Here is a 21,653-nt window from a genome sequence, read left to right as displayed (position 1 = left end):
GGACTACACGTCCCAGCATGCCTTGCAACAGTTTTAGCATGGTTAAATAGCAAAACTGCAAAACTGTAGAAGGGCATTCTGGGATGTGTAGTTCTACAACAGCTTGGGGGGGAGGCACTTATTGCCCACCCCTATTCTAGAAGGTGCTAGAAAAACAGAATTTGATTGGTTGCTATGGGCAACATCTCCGCTTCTAAAACCTCTCTCACTTTCTTTAGTAAATATACCCCCTCAGGCTTAGTACATCTCCCCCTTGATCATTTACTGGCCTTGGCAACCTTCCGGGTGCAGCCTGATGTGGGCATTTCAGCACCGATGTGTTGGAAACATTTCTTTTGATTTCCTAATCTGTCCTTGTAACTCATAAGTACTCAGGTAATATACCTCACCCATTCCTGTATAACTGGGACGGGGATCTCAAGCCCGGGGGCCGTATTAGGCCCCCGTAATCACATGGCCTGGCCCTCTGAGTTTTTTTCTTCTAGCCTCATCTGGCTAGCAGGGTGCCTAGAATGTCACCCTGCAGCCAGAATCTATGCAGCAGTGCCACCTGGAGCATCCTTAGGACGTCTCAGACGGTCACACCGCTGCCCTTACAGCTCTCCGGAGCATCCTGGGGATGCTCCGGGCATTGCTGTAATCACCGGCGATTGTGGACCCGCCCCCCGTGTGATGTCACATGGTGGGGGCGTGGCCTGCACCAGGCCTGCGAATAATGTTCTATATATCTAAATGGCCCTCGGCAGAAAAAAGGTTCCCCACCCCTCCTGTTTAACATCATTGAGCCTGAATACATTTCAGAGGAAATATATAAATAAGCAATTTAAGAAAAACATTTTGAAATACAGAATAAATAGTTATCTGTTCTCTCTCCCCGGTGGTTGTCACAGTCACACTTTCCTGTCTTCTTTTCCCACATTTCCTTTACATCTAAATAAATTGTGTTTATTATATGTATTTTAACGGAATCTGTGTGTTATACTGCCGGACCTAAGCCCGGCGGATGAAATACAGACACCGGAAGGCCGGCAGATGGAGATCCCGACAGGGTAAGCATTAACCCTATCCCTACCCCTCTCCCACCCCCCTAACCCTAACTCTCCCTTAGTGGTGCCTAAACCTAACCTCCCCCCTTAGTGCCTAAGCCTAACCTCCCCCAGGGGTGCCTAACCCCGCTCCCCGAACCCCTAACTGCACCCGGGGGGGTGCCTAACCTCCCCCCGGGGGAGTGTGATGCTAACACCCCTTCCCTAAGCCTAACCTCCCCCCGGGGGTGCCTAAACCTAACCCCCCCCCCTGCGGCTCTGCGCTCCTGACGCCCGACTTACCTATGTTCGGTATGCCGGGCATTGGGATTTCGGCGTGGGGCTAATGATAGGCGTCGATATTTAGATGCCTATCACTAGTCCCATGCCGGGCTTTCACTGTCGGGAAGCCGGCTTTCGGCATTTCGACCTCCAGCTTCCTGACTAGATGCCATTTTAATGCACGGTGCTTTTTATCAGAGTCACTGCTAGCCACAAATGCCCACGTGCAAATTCTTTGTGCTCAGTGCCCCAGGTCATTTTTAAAATGTAATCTTCTTATTTGATACATTGCAGCTTATTTTGATATTGCTTTGAGTGACTTAAGCACCAGTACAGCAACAACGCACAGACATTTATTTCATATCTTATTGTCCGGAGAACCTTGCCAAATCTCTGCTTTTTATTGTTTTAGGTTCCCATTTTACCACATAATGTCAATGTTTGCCAATTTATACTGGGAACCAGTCACTCCTCCGCTAGCCCTCAATGTCTTCCCTCATTCCCACAGTTCTTTGCATCACTTGGTACATCTACAAAGCAAGTCGTGCAATTAGCAGAAATCATTGAAAACCTCTTTGTTAAGCTGCGGGGTTGCTTGAGATCTTTAGAACGGATTAGAAGCAATAGAGGATGCCAGTGATTTGTATATATGAAGAGCCAGTTAATCCTCCGATGATCAGTCACTCGCCTTACACTTGCGCTTAATGAGAGGACATATTCCTCAGTGCCGTCGTTAATGATAGCTGAGTTTGTGCATGTTAAATTTCTACCCTTCAATATTAGGATTAAATTACATGCACTCATTGACATAAAGCTGGTTTATCTACTGTATAAAGGTATTAGGCAAGGATTTGTTGCTGCACCATACTTCCTACGATGTTGCCCTGTTAGCTTCCGCCCGTCTCCCGTTTACTGGACGCATCGCGATAAAACCTGTGAGGAGTTTTCTGTAAAGACTGCACAATAATTGTGAAAATCCTTTTCTTTGTCTGTTGGGCTAATTTTATGACTGAACAAAGCGAACATAGGGCCTGATTCAGAGCCGCTCGTAAGCGGCCGCTCGTTCGCTCCGGGCGATGTTCGCACATCTGCGCATGCGTATGGGTCGTAATGTGCATGCGCCAACCAGTCAGTGCGGTCGGAAATCGAGCGCTCGCAAAATAGCGAGTGCCTGCTAATTTGAGTGACAGAATGAGGTGTTTGTGGGTGGTAACAGGGGAAGGTGCTTGAAAACGGGGAGTGGAGATCCGAACGCAGGCATGCCAAACGGTCAGAACGGGCGTTTTAAGGGTGTGCATAATTAACAAAGCAGCGTCATCGACCACGTCACTTGGTTGTTTCTTAGCCTGAACTGCTCGCATGATTGCGGTAGGAAAATCCTACCACAAGCACGGCGAGCGGTTCAGACGCCTTTCGATGTACTCGATTAATCAAATAAATAGCGGAGATGACGTAGGATGCGAGCGGCCAGGGGGCGTCTTTACAAAATAGCGAGCGCATGTTTCGTTCGCTCGCTCAGACATAGAGACCGCAAAGAGCGAGCGCTCAATTTAAATATCCGGCCCCTTTTTCTGAACGAGCGAGCGCAATTAGCGTCCGTCTCTGAATCAGGCCCATATTTCCTTCTGGAATCACCACAAGATTATAAAGCATGAATCTGCACTAAGGCAGCAAAATGGCCGCCGGTGAACAGACAACACAGGAAACTGGAGCAAATCTGAGAAATTCCCTGTTTGCATGACATAAATATATTATTAAAGTAAAAAAAAATATATATATGAGGTAGATTAATGTTTTAACATAACTTTAAACAAAAAAAAATAGAAATCCTGAGGAAAGGTGTTGACGTGACAACTGAAGAGAGACTTCTGAGGCTGTGGCTCTGGCTCGACTAGGCCTGTGGTAGCCTGCTTTTCTTTCTGTTAAATTGGTTTGGCGACGCTGTGTAGTGTGGACCCCCTGGTACACCAACGTCTGTTTTGACATGACACATCAAAGGTGTGCACTAGACACCAGCCCTGCCTGGGAGCAGCGGGAAACACCTTTGGAAGGAAGCATGCTCAAAGCCACAAATTTGCTCTCTGGCAGCTAGAGGTTCTGACACACGCCACCCACCGGGATGCGATGACAGAAGACAGTCCATGCTCTTTCCTTATTCCTCCGTTCTCCTGAAAGTTGTATATTTTTCACGCTCCCCCCAGCCCCAGCCCCTTTTCTTTTACTAGAGAAAGTACAGATGGTCTGGTGCAAGTTCTCGTCTCATGGTGTACTTTTCATTCATTTGTTTGTTGTGTGTTTCTCTAGGAAATCCCAGACGCGCTGTGGGCCAGGCTCGTCCAGGAGCGGCTGTCAAAAGTGGACTGCGTGAAAAGAGTAAGCAGACTTCATAGAGTCAGGAGGGGGTGAGAGAAACTGAATGGGGTCTGTACTGATTTCCAGGAGGGAGTGGATAGGACACGGTATGTTTACCTGGCTTCTATGGGTAATCATTTTTCTTAACAAGTATTTATTAAGGAGCATGGAAATTTCAATTTGCCTTTATCTTCCAACGATGTATCTTATCGTCCAATAACGCGTCATTTAAATAACGCAGAAGGTAAAAGTGTCCAGTAAGTGTCGTTTAAAAGGCTCGAACTTCCCTAAGCAGGATGTAGTTGGCATCTAACGCTGAGAATCCTTGCGCCAGAATCCCGGCAGCTGCGATATTTATTAGGATTAAGGTGCCCATCCACTAGCAGACATGAAAATGACAGCACGATGACGACATTGTAATCATGCAGTTGTTTGTCAGTCTGTGATGAGCCTGCACTGAACGGGCAGTCGTTCAATGCAGGCTCATCAATCATCTGCAAACATGCTCAACCTGACGTTATCGTCAGGTTGACCAGCATGTTTGCACGATGATAGATGTCTAAACGACCAGCCGGCACGCGCAGCGCTGGTCATTGTAGACATGTTTACAAACGATTTGCAAATGATTGAATGATCGTTATCGTTCAATCGCTCAACTTAATCGTCTAGTGGATGGGCACCTTTAGGCACTAGGGGGAGGGTTAAGGTTAGGCTGCGGGAGGGGAGGGTAATGTTTAGGCTTGTGGGGGGGAGGTTAGGCTGTGGGAGGGGAGGGATTGGGTTAGGGGTAGGGTTAAATTACTTACCTGCATGCTTCGGATTTCCAACCTTCGGGATTCCGGTGCCAGAATACTGACTGTCGGCATTGTGTGTGCCGGGAACGCGTACCCAACACCTGTAAGAAAGCTGTGTCTGATTCTACAGAACGCAGCCGGTTGGGCACAGTGGAAGGAAGCAGAGAGCCACAAGTTGCTCCGTTCCGGCAAAGGTGAATTTCTGCTCCTCTCTCACTAGCTGAGGTCACAAGTCTGCGACCTTCAATCGTAACATTTTATCGGTGTGCCGGTCTATATATCTACTTGCTGGCAATACAGGAGAGCAAAACCAGGGGGCTGGAGGGTGTGGGAGCTGAGAAATGGGAATCTGTGACAGAGCTTGGGTCAGACCTTGTTGTCAGCATAGGTGTAATCACCGAGCTCTTATATAATGATGAAAAGATAGAGAGAGATTGCAGGTTATAGATGGGGAGACAGGGATCAACTGATTTGTGTGGGTATTGGGTCAATTCAGAGCAATGAATTGCTCTGTTACTGGTTTGATCCTTTTGACTCTCTCACTTTGTAGAAAAACAAACATGGGTTTGGGTAATCTGGGCCCCTCGGTGCTATGCGGGAGTCTAGGTTGCCTAATGGGGATGTAGATAGGTTGTCGACAGTCAGAATGTCAACAGTGACAGCGGTAGGTCAAACCCTTCCATGCCGACATAGGCCTCTATTCAATCAGAGTCGAAATGTCGGAAAAGTTTCGCCTGTCCGATTCCCTCCTCCTTCGTCTGTATCAGAGGCGGAATCTTTCCCTGCGCGTCCCCGCTTTTCGCCTAATTCAATTCCAAAACAGGTGAAAACGGAAAGCGGCGAATGCAGAACAGGCGGAAAGATTGGGGGAATCAGTCTTTGCCCCAAAATAAGATGCACTGACACTGGAAATCAGTACAGATGAGTACTAGTAGCCCTAATAAAGGTACTTTGTGTTATTCATTTGTGTTAAAAGCTTTATTTCTACTTCAGGGTCCATAGGGTATCCACAGGATACCTTGGGGTATAGGTGTGACGTCAGTCGCAGGGCACCAAAGAGTTAAGCTTTCAGCCTCCCAGGATGCACTAGGTCCCCCTCCTATACCCCGCCCCCGGGCCAAGGCACCTCAGTTTAGTTTGGTGCCCGGCCGGAGTCGGGTGCACCTGTTGGAGTGGGGGCTAGAAGAGCCCCTGAAGCCTTTTCTTCATGCAGCTGTGGCTGCACATCTGGATGAACAGCATGGACAGTCAGTCCTGACGTCCATGCTGTCTTCCCTACACCCCGCCGGTACCAGAACGCCGGTACTGATCCGGGGATGCTGGTGGGCGTCTGGGGTCACAGCTAGCGGTGACCCCAGATGCTCCGGACCATGGCCGGATTCAAGGGGGACAGAGGTAAGCAGCGGGGTCCCGCGGTGGGTCCCCACTGATCACATGGTCCTAAGTCCCCAGGGAGGGGGCTCCCTGGGGACTGGCTGCAGCGTGGAGCCAGGCGACCAACTTGCGCTTCCACTACCCCCTGGGACAGCGGACCGCAGCAGAGCGGTAGCGCTGCGGCGTCCCAGGGGTTAAATGCATGCCAGGGGAGCGCGCCTTCCCTGTCTCACAGCCGGCGCCTCCCCCGCTGCACACAGCCCTCTCTGCATGCTGCCGACTGGTCCTGTGGCAGCGCTCCTCCCCCAGGCCAGCCTCCTCTCTGCTCCTCGGCGGCCATCTTCTCCAGAACGCATGGTGAACGCTGCTGGAAGCGCTGGACGGAAGCATCGTGGTCTGGGTCCCCCCGCATACCTCTCCCCCGCTGTGGCTCAGGTCTGTGTATGCAGCGCTGTGTCCTACCAGGCCCTGTGTCTGTGTAGTTGAGTGATCAGCGCTGTTAGTGCAGGAATTGTTATTTCTCTGCATTGTATGTGACTGTGCTAGCGCTGCCTGTAACTTTTCTTCTCTAAACTGTCAGCTTTATTACTGTCCCTGTTCTTCTGCTAAAGCCCTTGCGGTGCGGTGCTGCAGGGTGGTCTCTCGCCTATTTAATACTTAATTGGTGAGAGAGGTCACATACGTGGTGCCATCATGTCTGAAAGTGATTTTCCCCTCCGGCTACAGTGTACCACGTGCAAAGTACCGTTAGCGGAGGGGGAGGGTAGCGCGGAGGGCCTTTGCCGGCAGTGTTTGTCCATGGCGCGGCCTATTACGGTTACAGCACCGGTACAGGAGCCGCCCTGGGCTTGTTTCGCTCAGGCGTTAACAGCTTTAGTGGGCCAGTTAGCTCCGCAGCCCGCGTTTACTCCGATGGGTTTGTCCCAGCAGTCTGTGGTGTCGTCACCCATGCAGGGGTTCCCACGACAATTGGTGGTACCCCACAGTCTCCCTATTTCCCCGCTCCCGGGTTCTCAGGAGCCAGCGTGGGTTAACTCCCTGACGAGTTCTGTACAGCACTTGTCGGATGTGTTGCAAGGGGAGTCTGTGATGCGGCCTCATAAAAGGCCGGTGGCGTCTCTGTCCGCTCCTTATGAGGATGACGAAGGGACGTCTGATGATGGGGAGATTCTGGATCCTTACGATCAGGAAACTCTCCATACTAAGGACGCTGATGCTAAGTCCAAAGTATATATTCCTGGACTTATTCGGGCGGTCCGCACAGCCTTGGTGATTGAGGACGAAGTTCCCCCAGCGGCTAAATCTAAGTATGCCTTTTTCAAAGATGTGAAGGGCGATGCCACAGTCTTTCCTCTTTCGGGTCAGTTGGTGGACCATTTAGAGGAGGCGTGGAAACAACCTGGCAAAAGATACCAGCCGCAGAGATGCCTGGCGGTGGCTTATCCGTTCGCGGATAATTATTTTGCTAAGTGGGAATCCCCTCCACAGGTGGATTCTCACGTGACCCGTCTTGTCCGTAGTGCCACATTGCCGATGCCATCCATGTCCTCCCTTAAGGATGCTACGGACCGCAAGGTAGAAATCTGCCTGAAGTCCGCTTATTCCCTTGCAGGGGGGGCAGCACGGCCGGCTATGGCCATTTGCTGGGTTGCCAGAGCGATGGAGCGCTGGGCGGATTCATTAGAGGCTTCTTTTGAATCCGACTGTCCGGCCGAACAGGCGGAGTTGATTGGCAATCTCCGTGATTCGGCCACCTACATCAACGAGGCGGCTCTAGACATTAGTACTCTGGTGTCTAGAATTTCTTCAGCAGCGGTAGCTGCTCGTCGCACCTTGTGGCTGCGATCCTGGAAGGCGGACGCAGATTCCAAGAAAGGTCTGGAAGCGTTGCCGTTTACCGGAGAAGTTCTCTTCAGTCCGGATCTGGATAAGATTGTGGCCACGCTGGCGGCAGCCAAATCTGCTTGTCTCCCGTCGGCCGCTGCTCCTTCTGGTTCGGGACCATCGTCCTTTCGGTCATCTAGGGCCCAGGGCAGGCCCAAACCACAGTCGTTTCCTCGACAGGCTGGCCCTAAGAAATCGGTCAAGCCCCGGAAGCAGGCATGGAGTACCAGACGTCCGGCCCCCAAGCCAGATGACAAGCCTGCGGCCTGACGGTCCGGGCCTCCCTTTGGGGGATCCCAGGGTGGGAGGCCGCCTGCTACAGTTCGCCCAGTGTTGGTCGACCACTACGACAGACACTTGGGTTCTGGAGGTGGTTTCCCACGGATACGCCCTCTCCTTCCGGCACAGACCCCCGGCTCGCTTCTTCACCACGGGTCTCCCATCAGACCGGAACAAGGCTACGGAGCTGCGGAAGGTATTGCACACTATGCTCCAGGCTGGAGTTATAGTGGCTGTTCCATTCTCCCAGAGGGGCCAGGGTTTCTATTCAAATCTATTTTTGGTACAGAAACCCAATGGGTCATATCGTCCGATTCTCAACCTCAAAGCACTCAACAAGTCTTTGCGGGTCCCGAAGTTTCGGATGGAGACCCTACGGTCCATCATTCTGGCGCTGGAACCTGGGGACTACTTGGTGTCATTGGACATACAGGATGCTTACCTGCATGTCCCTATTCTTTTGCGCCATCAACAGTTCCTCAGGTTTGCAATCCGCAGCGACCACTTCCAGTTTCGGGCGTTACCTTTTGGCCTGGCAACAGCACCACGTGTTTTCACCAAGGTGATGGCGGTCATGGCGGCTTCTCTGCGGCTGCAGGGAGTCCGCATGTTGCCGTATTTGGATGACCTGTTATTGGTGGCAGGATCTCCAGAGCTCCTGTTACGCCACTTGGACCTGACCATTGCACTGCTGCAACGGCACGGCTGGCTAATCAACTGGCAGAAGTCCACTCTAATCCCGTCTCGGAGGATTCTGCATCTTGGAGCCTTATTGGACTCGGGACAGCAAAGGATCTTCGTGACGGAGGACAAGATCTCTGCTTTACAGTCAAGGGTGCGCAGTTGCCTGCACAGCCGCCGGGTGTCCTTACACTCGGCGATGAGGTTACTGGGCTCCATGGTGTCGGTGTTCGACATGGTGGAATACGCCCAGTTTCACTCCAGACCTCTGCAGCACCTGATCCTGTCCAAGTGGAACGGGCTGCCTCAGTCTCTGAAGTCCCAGACGATTGTGCTCACCCAGGAGGTTCGCCTGTCCCTTGCGTGGTGGTTACAGACGACCCACCTCAACAAGGGACGTCCGTTCTGGGTTCCAAATTGGGTCCTGTTGACAACGGACGCCAGTCTTCGGGGCTGGGGAGCAGTTTCGGGTCCACACTTGTTCCAGGGCAGGTGGACGCCGACAGAAGCGGAGCTTCCAATAAATATCTTGGAACTCCGTGCGGTCTTCAATGCTCTCCAGCAGGCACAGCGGTTTCTCCAGGGTCGCCCGGTGCAGGTCCAGTCGGACAACGCTACCACCGTGGCCTACATAAACAGGCAAGGAGGAACTCGCAGTCGGGCGGCTCTCGTAGAGGTCTCTCGGATCCTGGTTTGGGCGGAGCGCAATCTTCCGGCCATATCAGCGGTCTTCATCCCGGGAGTGCTAAATTGGGAGGCGGACTTTCTAAGTCGCCAGGACGTTCATCCAGGGGAATGGTCCCTGCACCCGGACGTTTTTCAACTACTGGTGGACAGGTGGGGTCTTCCAGAAATCGACCTCATGGCGTCCCGGCACAACAACAAGTTGCCGGTGTACGGGTCTCGCACAAGAGACGAAGGGGCGTCTCTGGTGGATGCTCTGTCCGTCCGGTGGACGTTCCGGTTCGCATACCTGTTCCCTCCGGTCTCCGTTCTTCCACGGGTAATCCGGAAATTCAAACAGGAAGGAGGGACGCTCCTGTTGATAGCTCCCGCGTGGCCCAGACGGCACTGGTTCTAAGACCTTCAGGGTCTGTCCGTGGACAGTCCTCTGCGGTTGCCGCTACGACCGGACCTTCTGTCTCAGGGTCCTTGCCTTCACCCGGACCTGACTCGGCTGTCTTTGACGGCGTGGCTGTTGAGACGACCATGCTGAGGTCCCGGGGGTTTTCCAGCTCTGTGGTGCGTACCATGTTACGAGCTCGGAAACCGTCTTCCGCGAGGATATACCATCGCGTGTGGCATACGTTCTTCCAGTGGTGTCGACCGAGAGGTTATGCACCGCGGGAGTTTCGTCTGTCTCGGATTCTCGCCTTCCTGCAAGCGGGACTAGATCATGGGCTTCGCCTTGCTTCTTTGAAGGTACAGGTTTCGGCCCTATCTGTCTGGTTTCACCGTAGGATTGCTACAATCCCGGATGTGCGCACCTTTATGCAGGGTGTTCTCCGCATTCAGCCGCCCTTTGTTCCACCTGTGGCGCCTTGGGATTTGGCTGTGGTCCTGAGGGCTCTCCAAGGACCGCCGTTTGAACCACTGGGCTCAGTGGATCTTAAATGGCTAACAGCTAAGACTGTTTTCCTTCTGGCCATTGCTTCGGCCAGACGTGTTTCTGAGTTAGGGGCTCTTTCTTGTAGACCCCCTTTCTTGGTTTTTTATGGGAACAGGGCAGTGCTCCGCACTCGGCCCGAGTTTCTTCCCAAAGTTGTTTCCCAGTTTCATGTTAACGAGGAAATAGTTGTTCCGGCCTTTAACTCACCGGGTCTTTCCGTGGGTGAGGCCTCTTTGGATGTTGTGCGGGCCTTAAGGACTTATGTTGACCGCACTTCTTCGTTTAGGAAGTCGGACGCTTTGTTTGTCCTCTATGGCTTCCGTAAAAAGGGTTGGCCTGCTTCAAAGCAAACTTTGGCAGCCTGGATCCGTATGGCTATTTCTGAAGCTTATCTTCATGAAGGCCTACCGGTCCCTCCTTCTCTGAAGGCTCATTCCACTAGGTCTGTGGGTCCTTCGTGGGCAGCTCGACGTGGTGCCTCGGCAGTTCAGATCTGCAAGGCTGCTACGTGGTCTTCTGTCCATACCTTCGTGAGGTATTACAGGTTTGACACCTTCGCCTCTCAGGATGCTTCCTTCGAGCGGCGGATTCTCCTTTCTGCACAGGAGCGTCCCCACTCTTAAAGGATACTGCTTTGGGACATCCCCAAGGTATCCTGTGGATACCCTATGGACCCTGAAGTAGAAAATATGAGATATGGTAAGAACTTACCCTTGTTATCTCTATTTCTATGAAGTCCATAGGGTTCCACAGGACTCCCGCCCTGTCGCACCTGTGCTGCAGATGGGCTTTGCTCTGGTCACCGGTTTTCCGTCTCCCTCTGGTGAGAATGTGATTCTTGTATGTGTCCAGATCTTTGTTCTCTCTCTTCCTTCTCCTCCTCCGGCCTATGGCTTGGTAACTAACTGAGGTGCCTTGGCCCGGGGGCGGGGTATAGGAGGGGGACCTAGTGCATCCTGGGAGGCTGAAAGCTTAACTCTTTGGTGCCCTGCGACTGACGTCACACCTATACCCCAAGGTATCCTGTGGAACCCTATGGACTTCGTAGAAATAGAGATAACAAGGGTAAGTTCTTACCATATCTCATATTATCTGCTTATTTCTATTTCTAAAAGTGCTGTAAAATGGTAGAAAACAGTATTTTTTGGTGAAAATAAGTAGTCCTGTCAAATTTGGGGTACTTGAAAATGGGTGCTAGTGTTTCTAAAGTAAACTTTTAAAAAAACGTGACAAAACCATCCTAATACATGCAGCTGCAATCCCCAAAATACTTTGCCCCTCCTTACAGCACCCCAAGAAGTCTATTTCGCTATTTTTTATAGTTGTCCCTTCACTTTGTCATTTTTGTCGATAACACGTACTGATTCCGCTTAATAGATGATCCGGGGGTCAAGTGGACAGATAGTAGAGTTGGAGAAGATGAGAGTAGATACTTCTTAATTTGTGGGAGCAAATGACGGGAAGGAATTGAGCAGGTTTTTGGCTGAGGAAGAGGGCACCATTTCATATGGCACCGTATTCATTCTTATTCTATATGTAAGAAGCAAGACCTTGGCATTGGTGATGGTCACAGGGATTGGTTTGGTAGGATTGAGTAGAGATTTAAATGTATAAAAAAGTTGTTGTTTTTTTGGTATTCGAAGCCTAAACGGAGACGAGATTGTAATAAAGGCAACTGGAAGGGACGGGTACGGAATGTCAGCAGTTTCGATCCTGTCGGTCAGAATCCAGACGCCGGGATTCCGACAGGGTTCTGCTGGGCATACACGGCCAGATAAAATGTCTGTCAGACCGACAGACATTTTATCTGGCAGCCTTCCAGCCGCAGATGTCGCCGGCATACACTGTGAGATTTCTCTCACAGTGTATTCGGCAGACGTCCGCGCTCCGCCCCCGGGGGAGGAGACATTTCCCTGTTCCTTCCGTAGGAAGGAACACAGGAAATGTCTGTCTGTCTGTCGGCCGCGCTGGGCATACACTGCCCGATGCGGCTGACAGTTTACCGGGTAAATATCGCATCGGACAGGCATGCTGGTCAATCCTGCATGCCCGACCGAGCAATATTTAACCCTTGGTTGCCCGCACACACGCTACAATTATCGGAGCGATCCGCCGATATCAGGCGGATCGCCCCCGATAATTGTAGCGTGTATGGCCAGCATTAGAATAACCACACTTGTCGGTCAGTATTCTAACCCTCCCCCTCTTCCTGACCCTAACCACCCCCCTAGTGCCTAAACATAACCTCCCCCTCCCCACACCCTAAACCTAACCCTCCCCCTAATGCCTAACCCTAACCCTCCCCCCAACCCTGCTACTTAGCTTCGGGATACTTACCTGCATTCTGGGATTCTGACACGTGTCGGGAATCCGGCATCCCACACGCCGGGATATTGAACGTATCCGCAACTGGGAGACAGTTTGGTTTTGGAGTCTCCAGTGTCTCATGAGTACATTGGTGTCCGTTCAATTAGTACACCCAATACTGCATATAAACACACACTTGGCACACCTTTAGAAGAATAGACAGATGCATGTAGACACACACATGTACACATGCACAAACAACATAAAACACGCAGGCACGGACACACGTTTCTAACCTTTTCATTGACAATTTCTCAAAAGCGTAACTTAAATGAATACCCCCCAAACACTAGAATCCATTTCCAGCAAACAAATGCCCCTTTAATTAATAAAGGCCATGGGCCGAAATTTTATTCGTAAACCGACAATGAGCAGTGAGGTGGATTCCGGAGCAGGCACAACTGCAGATTTCAGCACAGAAGTGGTGTAGGGTGCAGCAGCGGGCACAAGCCCTATTAGCAGAATAGCAGAGGATAATGAAAGCATGCATATGCTAATTGCACTGAACAGACGAGATGAAAGGCAGAACAAGCAGAGCTTTGTTGATTGCCTGGGGCAGGTGGCACGGATAAAAAGCAGCCCAAGCACCGAGAGCAGGAGAATGCCAACGTCAACACACCGCCTGCGCCTTTTAGCACGTATGCTCGGCATTATGATCCATTAGCTATGCCGCCTGAGAGTTACTATTACGGCATTCAGTGTTAAAAGGGGGGAATCCCAATCTGCAAGGTAAATTATTCCTCGCACAAGAAAGATCTCTCTGATTCCCGAGACAAGTGTTACAATCCTGTACAGTGAGACTGGAAACACCACCAGTGCTTTGTCAGCCTATTGAGACATAGGGGCCAGCGATGTACTGCAAGAGTAACTGACACGCTATGCTTTGCCATTGTACATTTCTCTTTCAAGTGCAGTATGAATATTTAATTTCCGGTGTTCTGTAGTGTGAATCACACACATTTCATGCGGGTTTCCTTACCCAGTAGGTAGATCTCTTGAACGCGTGGAAAAAACAAAACAGTGGACAACTTTAGAGACATTAATAAAGAAAGTTCCATCATATGCCTGCGCTAAACTTTATTACTCAAAATGTAAGTTAACTTTGTGCTGTAAACAAATACAGAAATGTATTTATAGTTTATAGTTACAATAGTTACACTGGGAAAGGACAGATTAATTTCTCACCATCAGATTTCCTTCTTAATTTCTCTCCTCGCTGCCATGTACGTAAAGATCCAGTAGCATGTCCCGGCCATTGTCTTAGCCTGCGTCTTGCGATCCCATACGCAGATAAAGTTTTTCAAACACAGCCTTTAACATGACAGGAGCTGATTGGTTGGTACTTTATCACTCTCCACTTTATCACTTTTCAAGGCTTAGTACATCTCCTGCTTAGGGCCGTATTCAATTCGTTTCGCGTCTGCGAAAAAGTTCCGCCTACCCGACTTTTTTGCCTACATCGCGTGTTTTTTACGTGAAAACTTATCGTGCGCGTCCCCGCTTATCGCCCTATTCAGTTACTAACCAGGTGAAAATGGCAAGCGGCGAAAAGTACTGTCAGACTTGGGGAAATCAGTCTGGTCCCCCCAAAAAGATGCACTAACATTGGGAATCAATGTAGAAGTGTTGCAATAGCCCTAAAAAACTATTTTGGGGTACTGAAGTTGTGTAAAATCCTTGTTATTAGCGTCCTTAAAAGTGGTGTAGAATGGCATTAAGCAGTATTTTTTGGTGGAAAAAAGTAGTCCTGTCAAATTTGGGGTTCTTGAAAATGGGTGCTAGCATCTTTAAAATTCTCTAAAGTGAAGTTTAAAAAAATGTGAAAAACGCACCTGCTGCATGCACCTGCAATCCCAAAGCACCTGACCCATCCTTGCAGACCCCTAAGAAGGCTATTTCGCTAGATTTTATGCTTATCCCCCCACTTTGTACTTTTTCGCCCCCAAAATGAAAGTACTTTTTTGGGGTGTTATTTCCCCAGATTTTTTGACACAGTTGTCCTTTGGGGGGCTGTCTCAAGGGTTATGAGTGGTTTCCCCATGTTTGCAACCCAAAATTAAAATGTTGCACTTATTTTCTCCTGCTATTCTTAGGTGAAAATAGACGCGTAGACGAATTTGGAGATAAGTTCCGACCGCGCAAAAAGCCGCGATCGGCGATACTTTTCCGCAGAAAATGTCTTTTCGCTTCAAATTGAATACGGCCCTTAGGATGATATAACCCACCTGTCCCCACATCAGGACAAAAGTTCTTTTACAAAGGAGGCCGGACAGACCCGCGAGATGGACAGTTGGGGGTATTTAAATATACTATCATCCCCTTTCCCTTTTGTACTGTGCTTTAATGAGAAACATTGTTACCTCAAAGCAAATAAGAGGCCACCTTTGGATAGAGCCAAGGGGATGCATGATTGGATGATCAGTTTGGAACACCTGTCCCTCTTCCAGACTTTTTAGCATACTTGTAAACTTTTTAATCATATAATTTGGAAAATCCTGGATGGAAGGTCCAAGTGGAAGGTTATTTGGGGGAGCAGCGTGGCGTTGCAAATCATACTGACCGACTTTATGCAGCTGACCACTTCAAGGGCTGGCTATATACGTCATTAGGCCTATGGCAAAATGCCATAAATCTCAAGTCTGTGGGTAGGGGCAAAAATGGCGCACTTTGCATCATTTTAGCTTCGCTCCCTCCCATATAGACACGCGGTTCCCGGAGCTATCTACCCGTCCTGTCCACTTCACTAGGAAGTAAGGAGGATGTAGGAGTCTCCCGCACCTTCCGGGAGAATAGGTAATTGCTGTTAATTGCTCTCCCCACCTGCTGCATAATGCCTAGTTTTGTGCCATGGCGCAGAGAGAGACAGGGGCGACTGTGGTGCTAAAAGCTGCAAATTGCGTCATCAAGCCCCCAGACCACTAATTATCCTCTGGGCGAGACAGAGAGGTTGGTCTACTCATAGGGCCGTATTCAATTTGAGGCGAAAATCCGTTATCGGCGATAATTTTTTTCGACTGTTTTAATTATCCCCGTATTCAATTTCAAAGACTTCGCCGGTGCGAAAAGTCTTTGTAAAAAAACAGGGATAACTTTTCTCTACACAATAGGTGGCGAAAAAAAGTGCAATATTGGGGTTTAGGGGTGCAGGCTTAAAAAAAATAGCCTGCACCCCTGGGAATGGCTCTTAAAATGAATGTGTGTCGAAAAAAAAAAAAAAAAAAAAAAAAAAATTTAATACCCCCCTTGAGAACTCTCAGAAATTCAGGTGTCTTCCGAAATATTCAGAGACAGTAGGGAAGTATGCTTTTAGCAGAAGGGGGAGAGACTTGAGATTGCAACCTCCGTCCTGCAATGTGCATGGATAGCAAAACACTAACCTAACTACAGATGGGTCCACATACATCTATCCTCCGTGCGCTAAAAGTCACATTACACATAATACGCAAGCGGCGTGCATCGCAGTAGCTCAGAGCTTCTTTTTGTGCAACTTTTTCCCTTTAAATGCGTCTTATTTGCAAAACGATGTATTTGCATGTGGCTGTATGTTCATGCAAAATGCTATGTTACCCAACGTCCCGTTTTTCTAGGACTGTCCCACCCGCGGGCCAGCAGGGGGGGGGGAAGTTGGGAGAGCACAAACCGCAGAGCAGCGGGTGTGCAGGAGGAGAACTGATGCCGTGCGCATGTGCACGGCATATGTTCTCTTCTGTACGGAGAGCCTGGGGGCTGCCCAGCATCTCGGAGAGTGCTGGGCACACTCCCAAAGTGACGAAGACGAGGGAAGCGGTGAGGCTCCGCCCTGTTTTCGGTGGTGCCGCCCCTTTTCTGGAAGCCACGCCCCTTTTCGGAGGCGCGCGCCTTCAGCGAGCGACCTGTCCCTCCTTGCCCCCTTTAAATGTTGGGAGGTATGTGTTACCGTGTCGCAGCCACCGACGCTGTAACGTCGCATGCAGATACAGCCGCAGTCGCACAGCGAACATAGACATGCCGCATACCTTTAATCCTCAGAAGCTGCTTGTGCGTCCTAATGGCATCACTTTGCCAATAAGACGCATTTGAAAGGAAACAGACACCCGGCGCTACCGAGTCGTGCCAAGGAGGCTAGGTGTATATGGACACATCAGTAGCTTCCAGTGCAGCACTGACACAGTTAAGCCTCCTACAGGTTTTTTTGTTTTTTTTTCACCCTGCAGTCGTAATCTCTTGTAATCAGCAAGTTGTGATCCAGAACTAAAAAGCCGGGACAGGAAGAAATAAATGAGGAGAGGGATTAGTTGCGCACCACTGCCGAAACTTGTACGCTGTAATCAATAATGCAACTCCTCCCTTTGAACTTACACGGTAGAATTAAGGTTTTTGAAATGCAAAATGCTGCACTTCAATTATTTGTGACTGCTGAGCGCCCCTCACTGCTCTGTCAGCCTGAGATGGGTTTTTTTTTCTTTTTATTTATTGGTACAGTAATCCATAATAATAAATTTAGGCCTTATTTCTTATAGCACCATCATTGCATTCTGTTTTATACATACCATACGTTATTTTTTCATACAACTGGAATTTTTGCTCAGATTATACCGTAAAAGTGGTCCCGTTGTGGTCAGATAACAATTTCATAGACAGCGATCTGTATAAATGACCTATTTAGAATACTAGACTCGAACCTGTGGTGCTCCAGCTGTTGTGAAACTACAAGTCCCAGCATACTCTCCCACTGATCAGCTGGTAAAGCATGGTGGGACTTGTCGTTTTGCAACAGCTGGAGAGTCACAGGCTTGCCAGGCCCGTACTAGATGTATTACTTTAAAAGATAATTTTCTAGTTACTTGGATTTTAGCTATATATTACTGTACCTAATTTTAGAGACAATTAATTAATTCAATGGCTTTCCTGGCGAAGGAATCGTGCAACCCCCCCTAGAGCTTTGGATGAAGGTCGCAGCAACCCAACCGGTCCTACGCAGTGTCGGACTGGAGCATGAGGGGCCCACCGGGATAATCAATGGTAAGGGCCCATGCTTAAGGGGAGTGGTCATCCACCAGAGGGGGTGTGGCCTGCCACCACAGACAGTTGACTAACCATTAGGCAAATCTTGGTGTAGATTCTATAAAAGTGAACCAAGCCCCCTTGTTAATCCGTGGTCCTGCTCCACCAGATAACTGACTGTCTAATAGTGTAACAATTTATAATTTGGGGTCTGAAACCTGACACCTAGAGGAGGGGGTGGGCCCACAGGCAGTGGGGCCCACCGGGGATTTCCCCTATACCCCTGTGGGCCAGTCCATCCCTGGTCCTACGCCTAACCTCCACAGGAGCCTAAATATGACCTTAACATCTCCCTTATAGTCTAAACAATCTCGCCCACAACCTTAGCCTAAGCACTTAGACCCGCAACTGATCCACTCCCCCCTTGTCCCTTGAAGCTTACCTAGTGCCTGGTACAGCAGCAGCGATAATACATGCAGCAATGGCTCTCAGCCTCATGCTCGCAGCCTCACAAACAGTTGTGCAAGTTTATCATGGAATTGTCCCTTAGACCAGTTGCTTTCTTGGGTACACACTATACAATCCATTTTACGATATACTGTTCCAACGCGGATCTGAGCGATAAATTGTACGGATCATACAGTGTGCTCCAGCGCCTGTTGCCGGCCACGCCCCCTCATCTTATGACATCATTACACGTGAGACGGGGCCGCCAGCGACAGGAACAACAGTTTTTATGGCTGCAGTCAGTCCTTTGGAGCGTCCACATGCGGCACTGCATCCGTGATTCTGGCTGCAGGGTGCCGTTCCAGCCATTGTGGTTTTTCCATGAAAAATTTGGTTATGAGCCAGATTTTAGTTTTCAAAAATAAAATGTGGCTCTTCAAGACGTCTCATTTTTCTGAAGTAGCCCCCACCCCAATTAAGGTCGGAGACCACTGGTATAGTGTGTACTCACAGTCAGTTGTCCCACAGGAGCCTTTGCACTGCAGGGATTTGTCTGCATACGTCTAGAGGAACTGTATGCAAAGTATCAGGTGGAGGAGGGTGCCGGACTGTAGATAATAATAGTAGAAAGTAATTAGTTAGACAATGTCTAGATCGACCCCAGTTGTTAGACAGTCAATAGGTCGACACACTAAAGGTCGACAGGTACAAATGGTCGACAGAGTCAAAAGGTCGACATGAAAATGGTCGACACAAAAATTATCGCTTTTTTTTTTTTAGGTTTAGGGTTACGCACTTAAGATGAGCCAGTGTCCAACGTCATTCCCTACCATCCACCGTCATTCCCTACCATCCAAGAGGGCATGGAGGGAGAATAAATCCATGTGGCGAGCCACCGTGCCCGCAGCGTGGCGAGCGAAGCGAGCCCGCAAGGGGCCGAATGGTATTTCCGCAAAAAAGCATACAAAAAACGTGTCGACCATTTTCGCGTCGACCTTTTCCATGTCGACCTTTTGGCCCTGTTGACCATTTGTACCTGTCGACCTTCTTACATGTCGACATTTAGTGTGTCGACCTTTTGTACCTGACGACCTTTTGTCCCTGTCGATCTATTGACTGTCTAACAACTGGGGTAGATCTAGACATTGTCTAACTAATTTTTGTCTATCTCTTATACCACACCCGGTGGAGGAGACCGAAGACGGTTTGCACCAGTCGTTGCCAAGAGTGAGAGAATTGCTTGCGAATCTGAGCTTTAATTTAGTGGATTTAGGGTATTAAAATGAAATAGAGGGTAGAAAAAGGGGCACCTTTAAAGCTGTTCTTTGTGGGCCCTTACCACTACGGGCCTGTATCACCTGGGGAGATTTCCAGCTTAGATTGAGGACCGGCGCTAGGCTTTACTGTGCCCAGCGCCATCCTGTGTTGCCGCCCCTTCCCTCCTCCGCTCCCTCCCCCTGAGCTTTCATTATCAAACTAGTACCGGGAGGGAGGGTGGGCGTTTCATGCGCCCGCCAAATACAATGGCGCTCTGGACGATGGCCCGGCTTGCCCGTGCCTGGTGCCGGCACTGCTTAGATTGCGTTGATATGTGTATTCTGTGGCGATTGAAATCTGGACGCATTTTAATAGATAGACCTATGAATGTTGTGATGCATTTTTGGAAAGTTACAAGGAACATGAATTTACTCTTCGCAAAATTTTGCTGCACATGCAGATTCTGTCTTGGAATGCAAATCCACGAGCCCCACCATATACATACACAACATATGGCTCCATATTTTCAGAAGCTAATTAACCTACCATTATGTATTTTTAATGTGAGAGTTACCCGGATTACCCAGGGGAAACCCACGCAGACATGGTGAGAACATGCAAACTACATACAGATAAGGCCTTGTCCGAATCAAAACCCATGACCCCAGCGATGTGAGGTAGCAATACTAAGCACTGCCACCATGCTGTTACATATATAATATTATGAGTGTAGACAGAGGTCCCCTATATATATCATCTTTAGAGGCGGTGCTTCTCTTCCTTCCTCTTTCGTGATTGGCTTGCAGTCTCCTTGTGAATAGAAAGGGGTGATAGGGGGATGTATGGGCAGCAAGCATTACCCATCATTTTTAACTTTTGTTCTGTATCAGCCCCAGTCACCCTCCCTGTATGTGATGGGATAAGGGAGAGACACACATACATGCAGCTGGGTGACGTTACCATCGCAGAGGAAACAAATTACGTGCCGATTACCTACAAGGTGAGGGGCGTAAAACAGCTTAGCTGTCAATCACGTTAGATAACATCCTGTATAGGTCCAAGTATTTTTGCAGTTTCGACCAAAAATAGGGGAAAAAAAAGAAAAATCCTATCTTTTTGTTATTTTCGCCTGACAGTTCTTCGTCCCTGAACAATACATGTTAGTGAGAGTTCTTAGTCATACCCAGTATCTTTAAATGTCATTCAAATTTCCTAGCCGGCGAAGACATCTTTATACTTGCAGCAAAGTGACACAGAAGAAAACAATCAAAAAAGGAGACAAAAAAACACAATAAGTTCTTTTTTTTTCAGGGGGAGGGGGTGTAGTATTTTCAGTTTGTCCAATTTGTGCTGTTAGGGCGCCCACCCGTTCCCCCTCCTGCTCGCCGACTGTAAAAATGCGCACGTACTGGAATGATATGCTGGCCGGGGGTTGGCAGCTGTGTGTTTTATTTCTCCATACTGTGTCGTTGCGTCGGCATTAATTGCCGCGTTCCCATGCGCTGACACTGGAAGGGCAGGATTGCTTTTCCCAATTTTTTTGGCACTCCCCCGGTTTAAAGATGTCAAGTGCAGCCTCAGAGGAGAACGCGTTTTATTGATCAACAGGCCTGCTGAGACCGCCTGCAGAGTGTTAAATCTCATCTAAGCGTGCCGAGGCGTACAGGAGAGCGGGCTGCCAGGTATTCTAGCACAGACAGAGAAACTTATGGCAGGCATTGTGTTAGAAACAAGGGCTGAGCAGGCAGTGCTGATGACTTGTCTTCCCATGGAGGCTCATACTGGCTGGGTAATGTCCCACTGAATACTGTGCGCCGTGCCCCCCACCCCACTAGAGACAACTTGGAGAGGGGGCCTTGGGAGGAATATGACTCTTCCAGTGGCTCATTTCAAAGAATAAGGAACGTTCAGTATAGCCGGATGGTGGGAGTGAATTACAGCAGTTTTCCCATCTCTGTGCTGTGCATACTCTATAAGGCAGCAGTTACCTTGTCAAGACACGATATAAACAATTTATGTAGCAGCTTAACCATTAAAATACTATTGAGACCCATATTGATTTATCATTACGTCCATCTGCAGAAACTTCCAGGTTCCTGAGATGAACTCTAGATTTTCCAAGTATGATTTTCGGATAAAATGCTGAATTTTTTAGAATTTGGATCCTCGGAAATGGTTACCCCTAAATATGCATCGGGGGTTATTTTTTAACACTGACAAAAAAGGTACAGCACCACGTAATTTTCATTATTTGTTCTTATTCAGTATGTGTAGTCGCCAGCACAACACCGTGTATATATATATATAAATATATATATA

At 49.1% G+C, this 21,653-nt stretch overlaps 1 protein-coding gene across 2 annotated transcripts in view; it reads left to right on the top strand.

Annotated features, from left to right (window-relative positions):
- The window catches only part of AK8 (adenylate kinase 8), a 122,328-nt gene that overhangs the window by 24,664 nt on the left and 76,011 nt on the right, over positions 1-21,653 (top strand). For both annotated transcript variants that reach the window (XM_088460576.1, XM_088460569.1), the window contains exon 5: positions 3,612-3,680. In XM_088460576.1, the coding sequence (XP_088316702.1) occupies positions 3,612-3,680 (69 nt within the window). The remainder of the gene's footprint in view (positions 1-3,611; positions 3,681-21,653) is intronic.

This window comes from Taudactylus pleione, unplaced genomic scaffold, assembly GCF_031769625.1.
Source record: "Taudactylus pleione unplaced genomic scaffold, aTauple2 ptg000003l, whole genome shotgun sequence".
NCBI classification, from domain to species: domain Eukaryota; kingdom Metazoa; phylum Chordata; class Amphibia; order Anura; family Myobatrachidae; genus Taudactylus; species Taudactylus pleione.
Note: the sequence above shows the minus strand (reverse complement) of the source record. Positions and strands in the feature narration are given on the sequence as shown.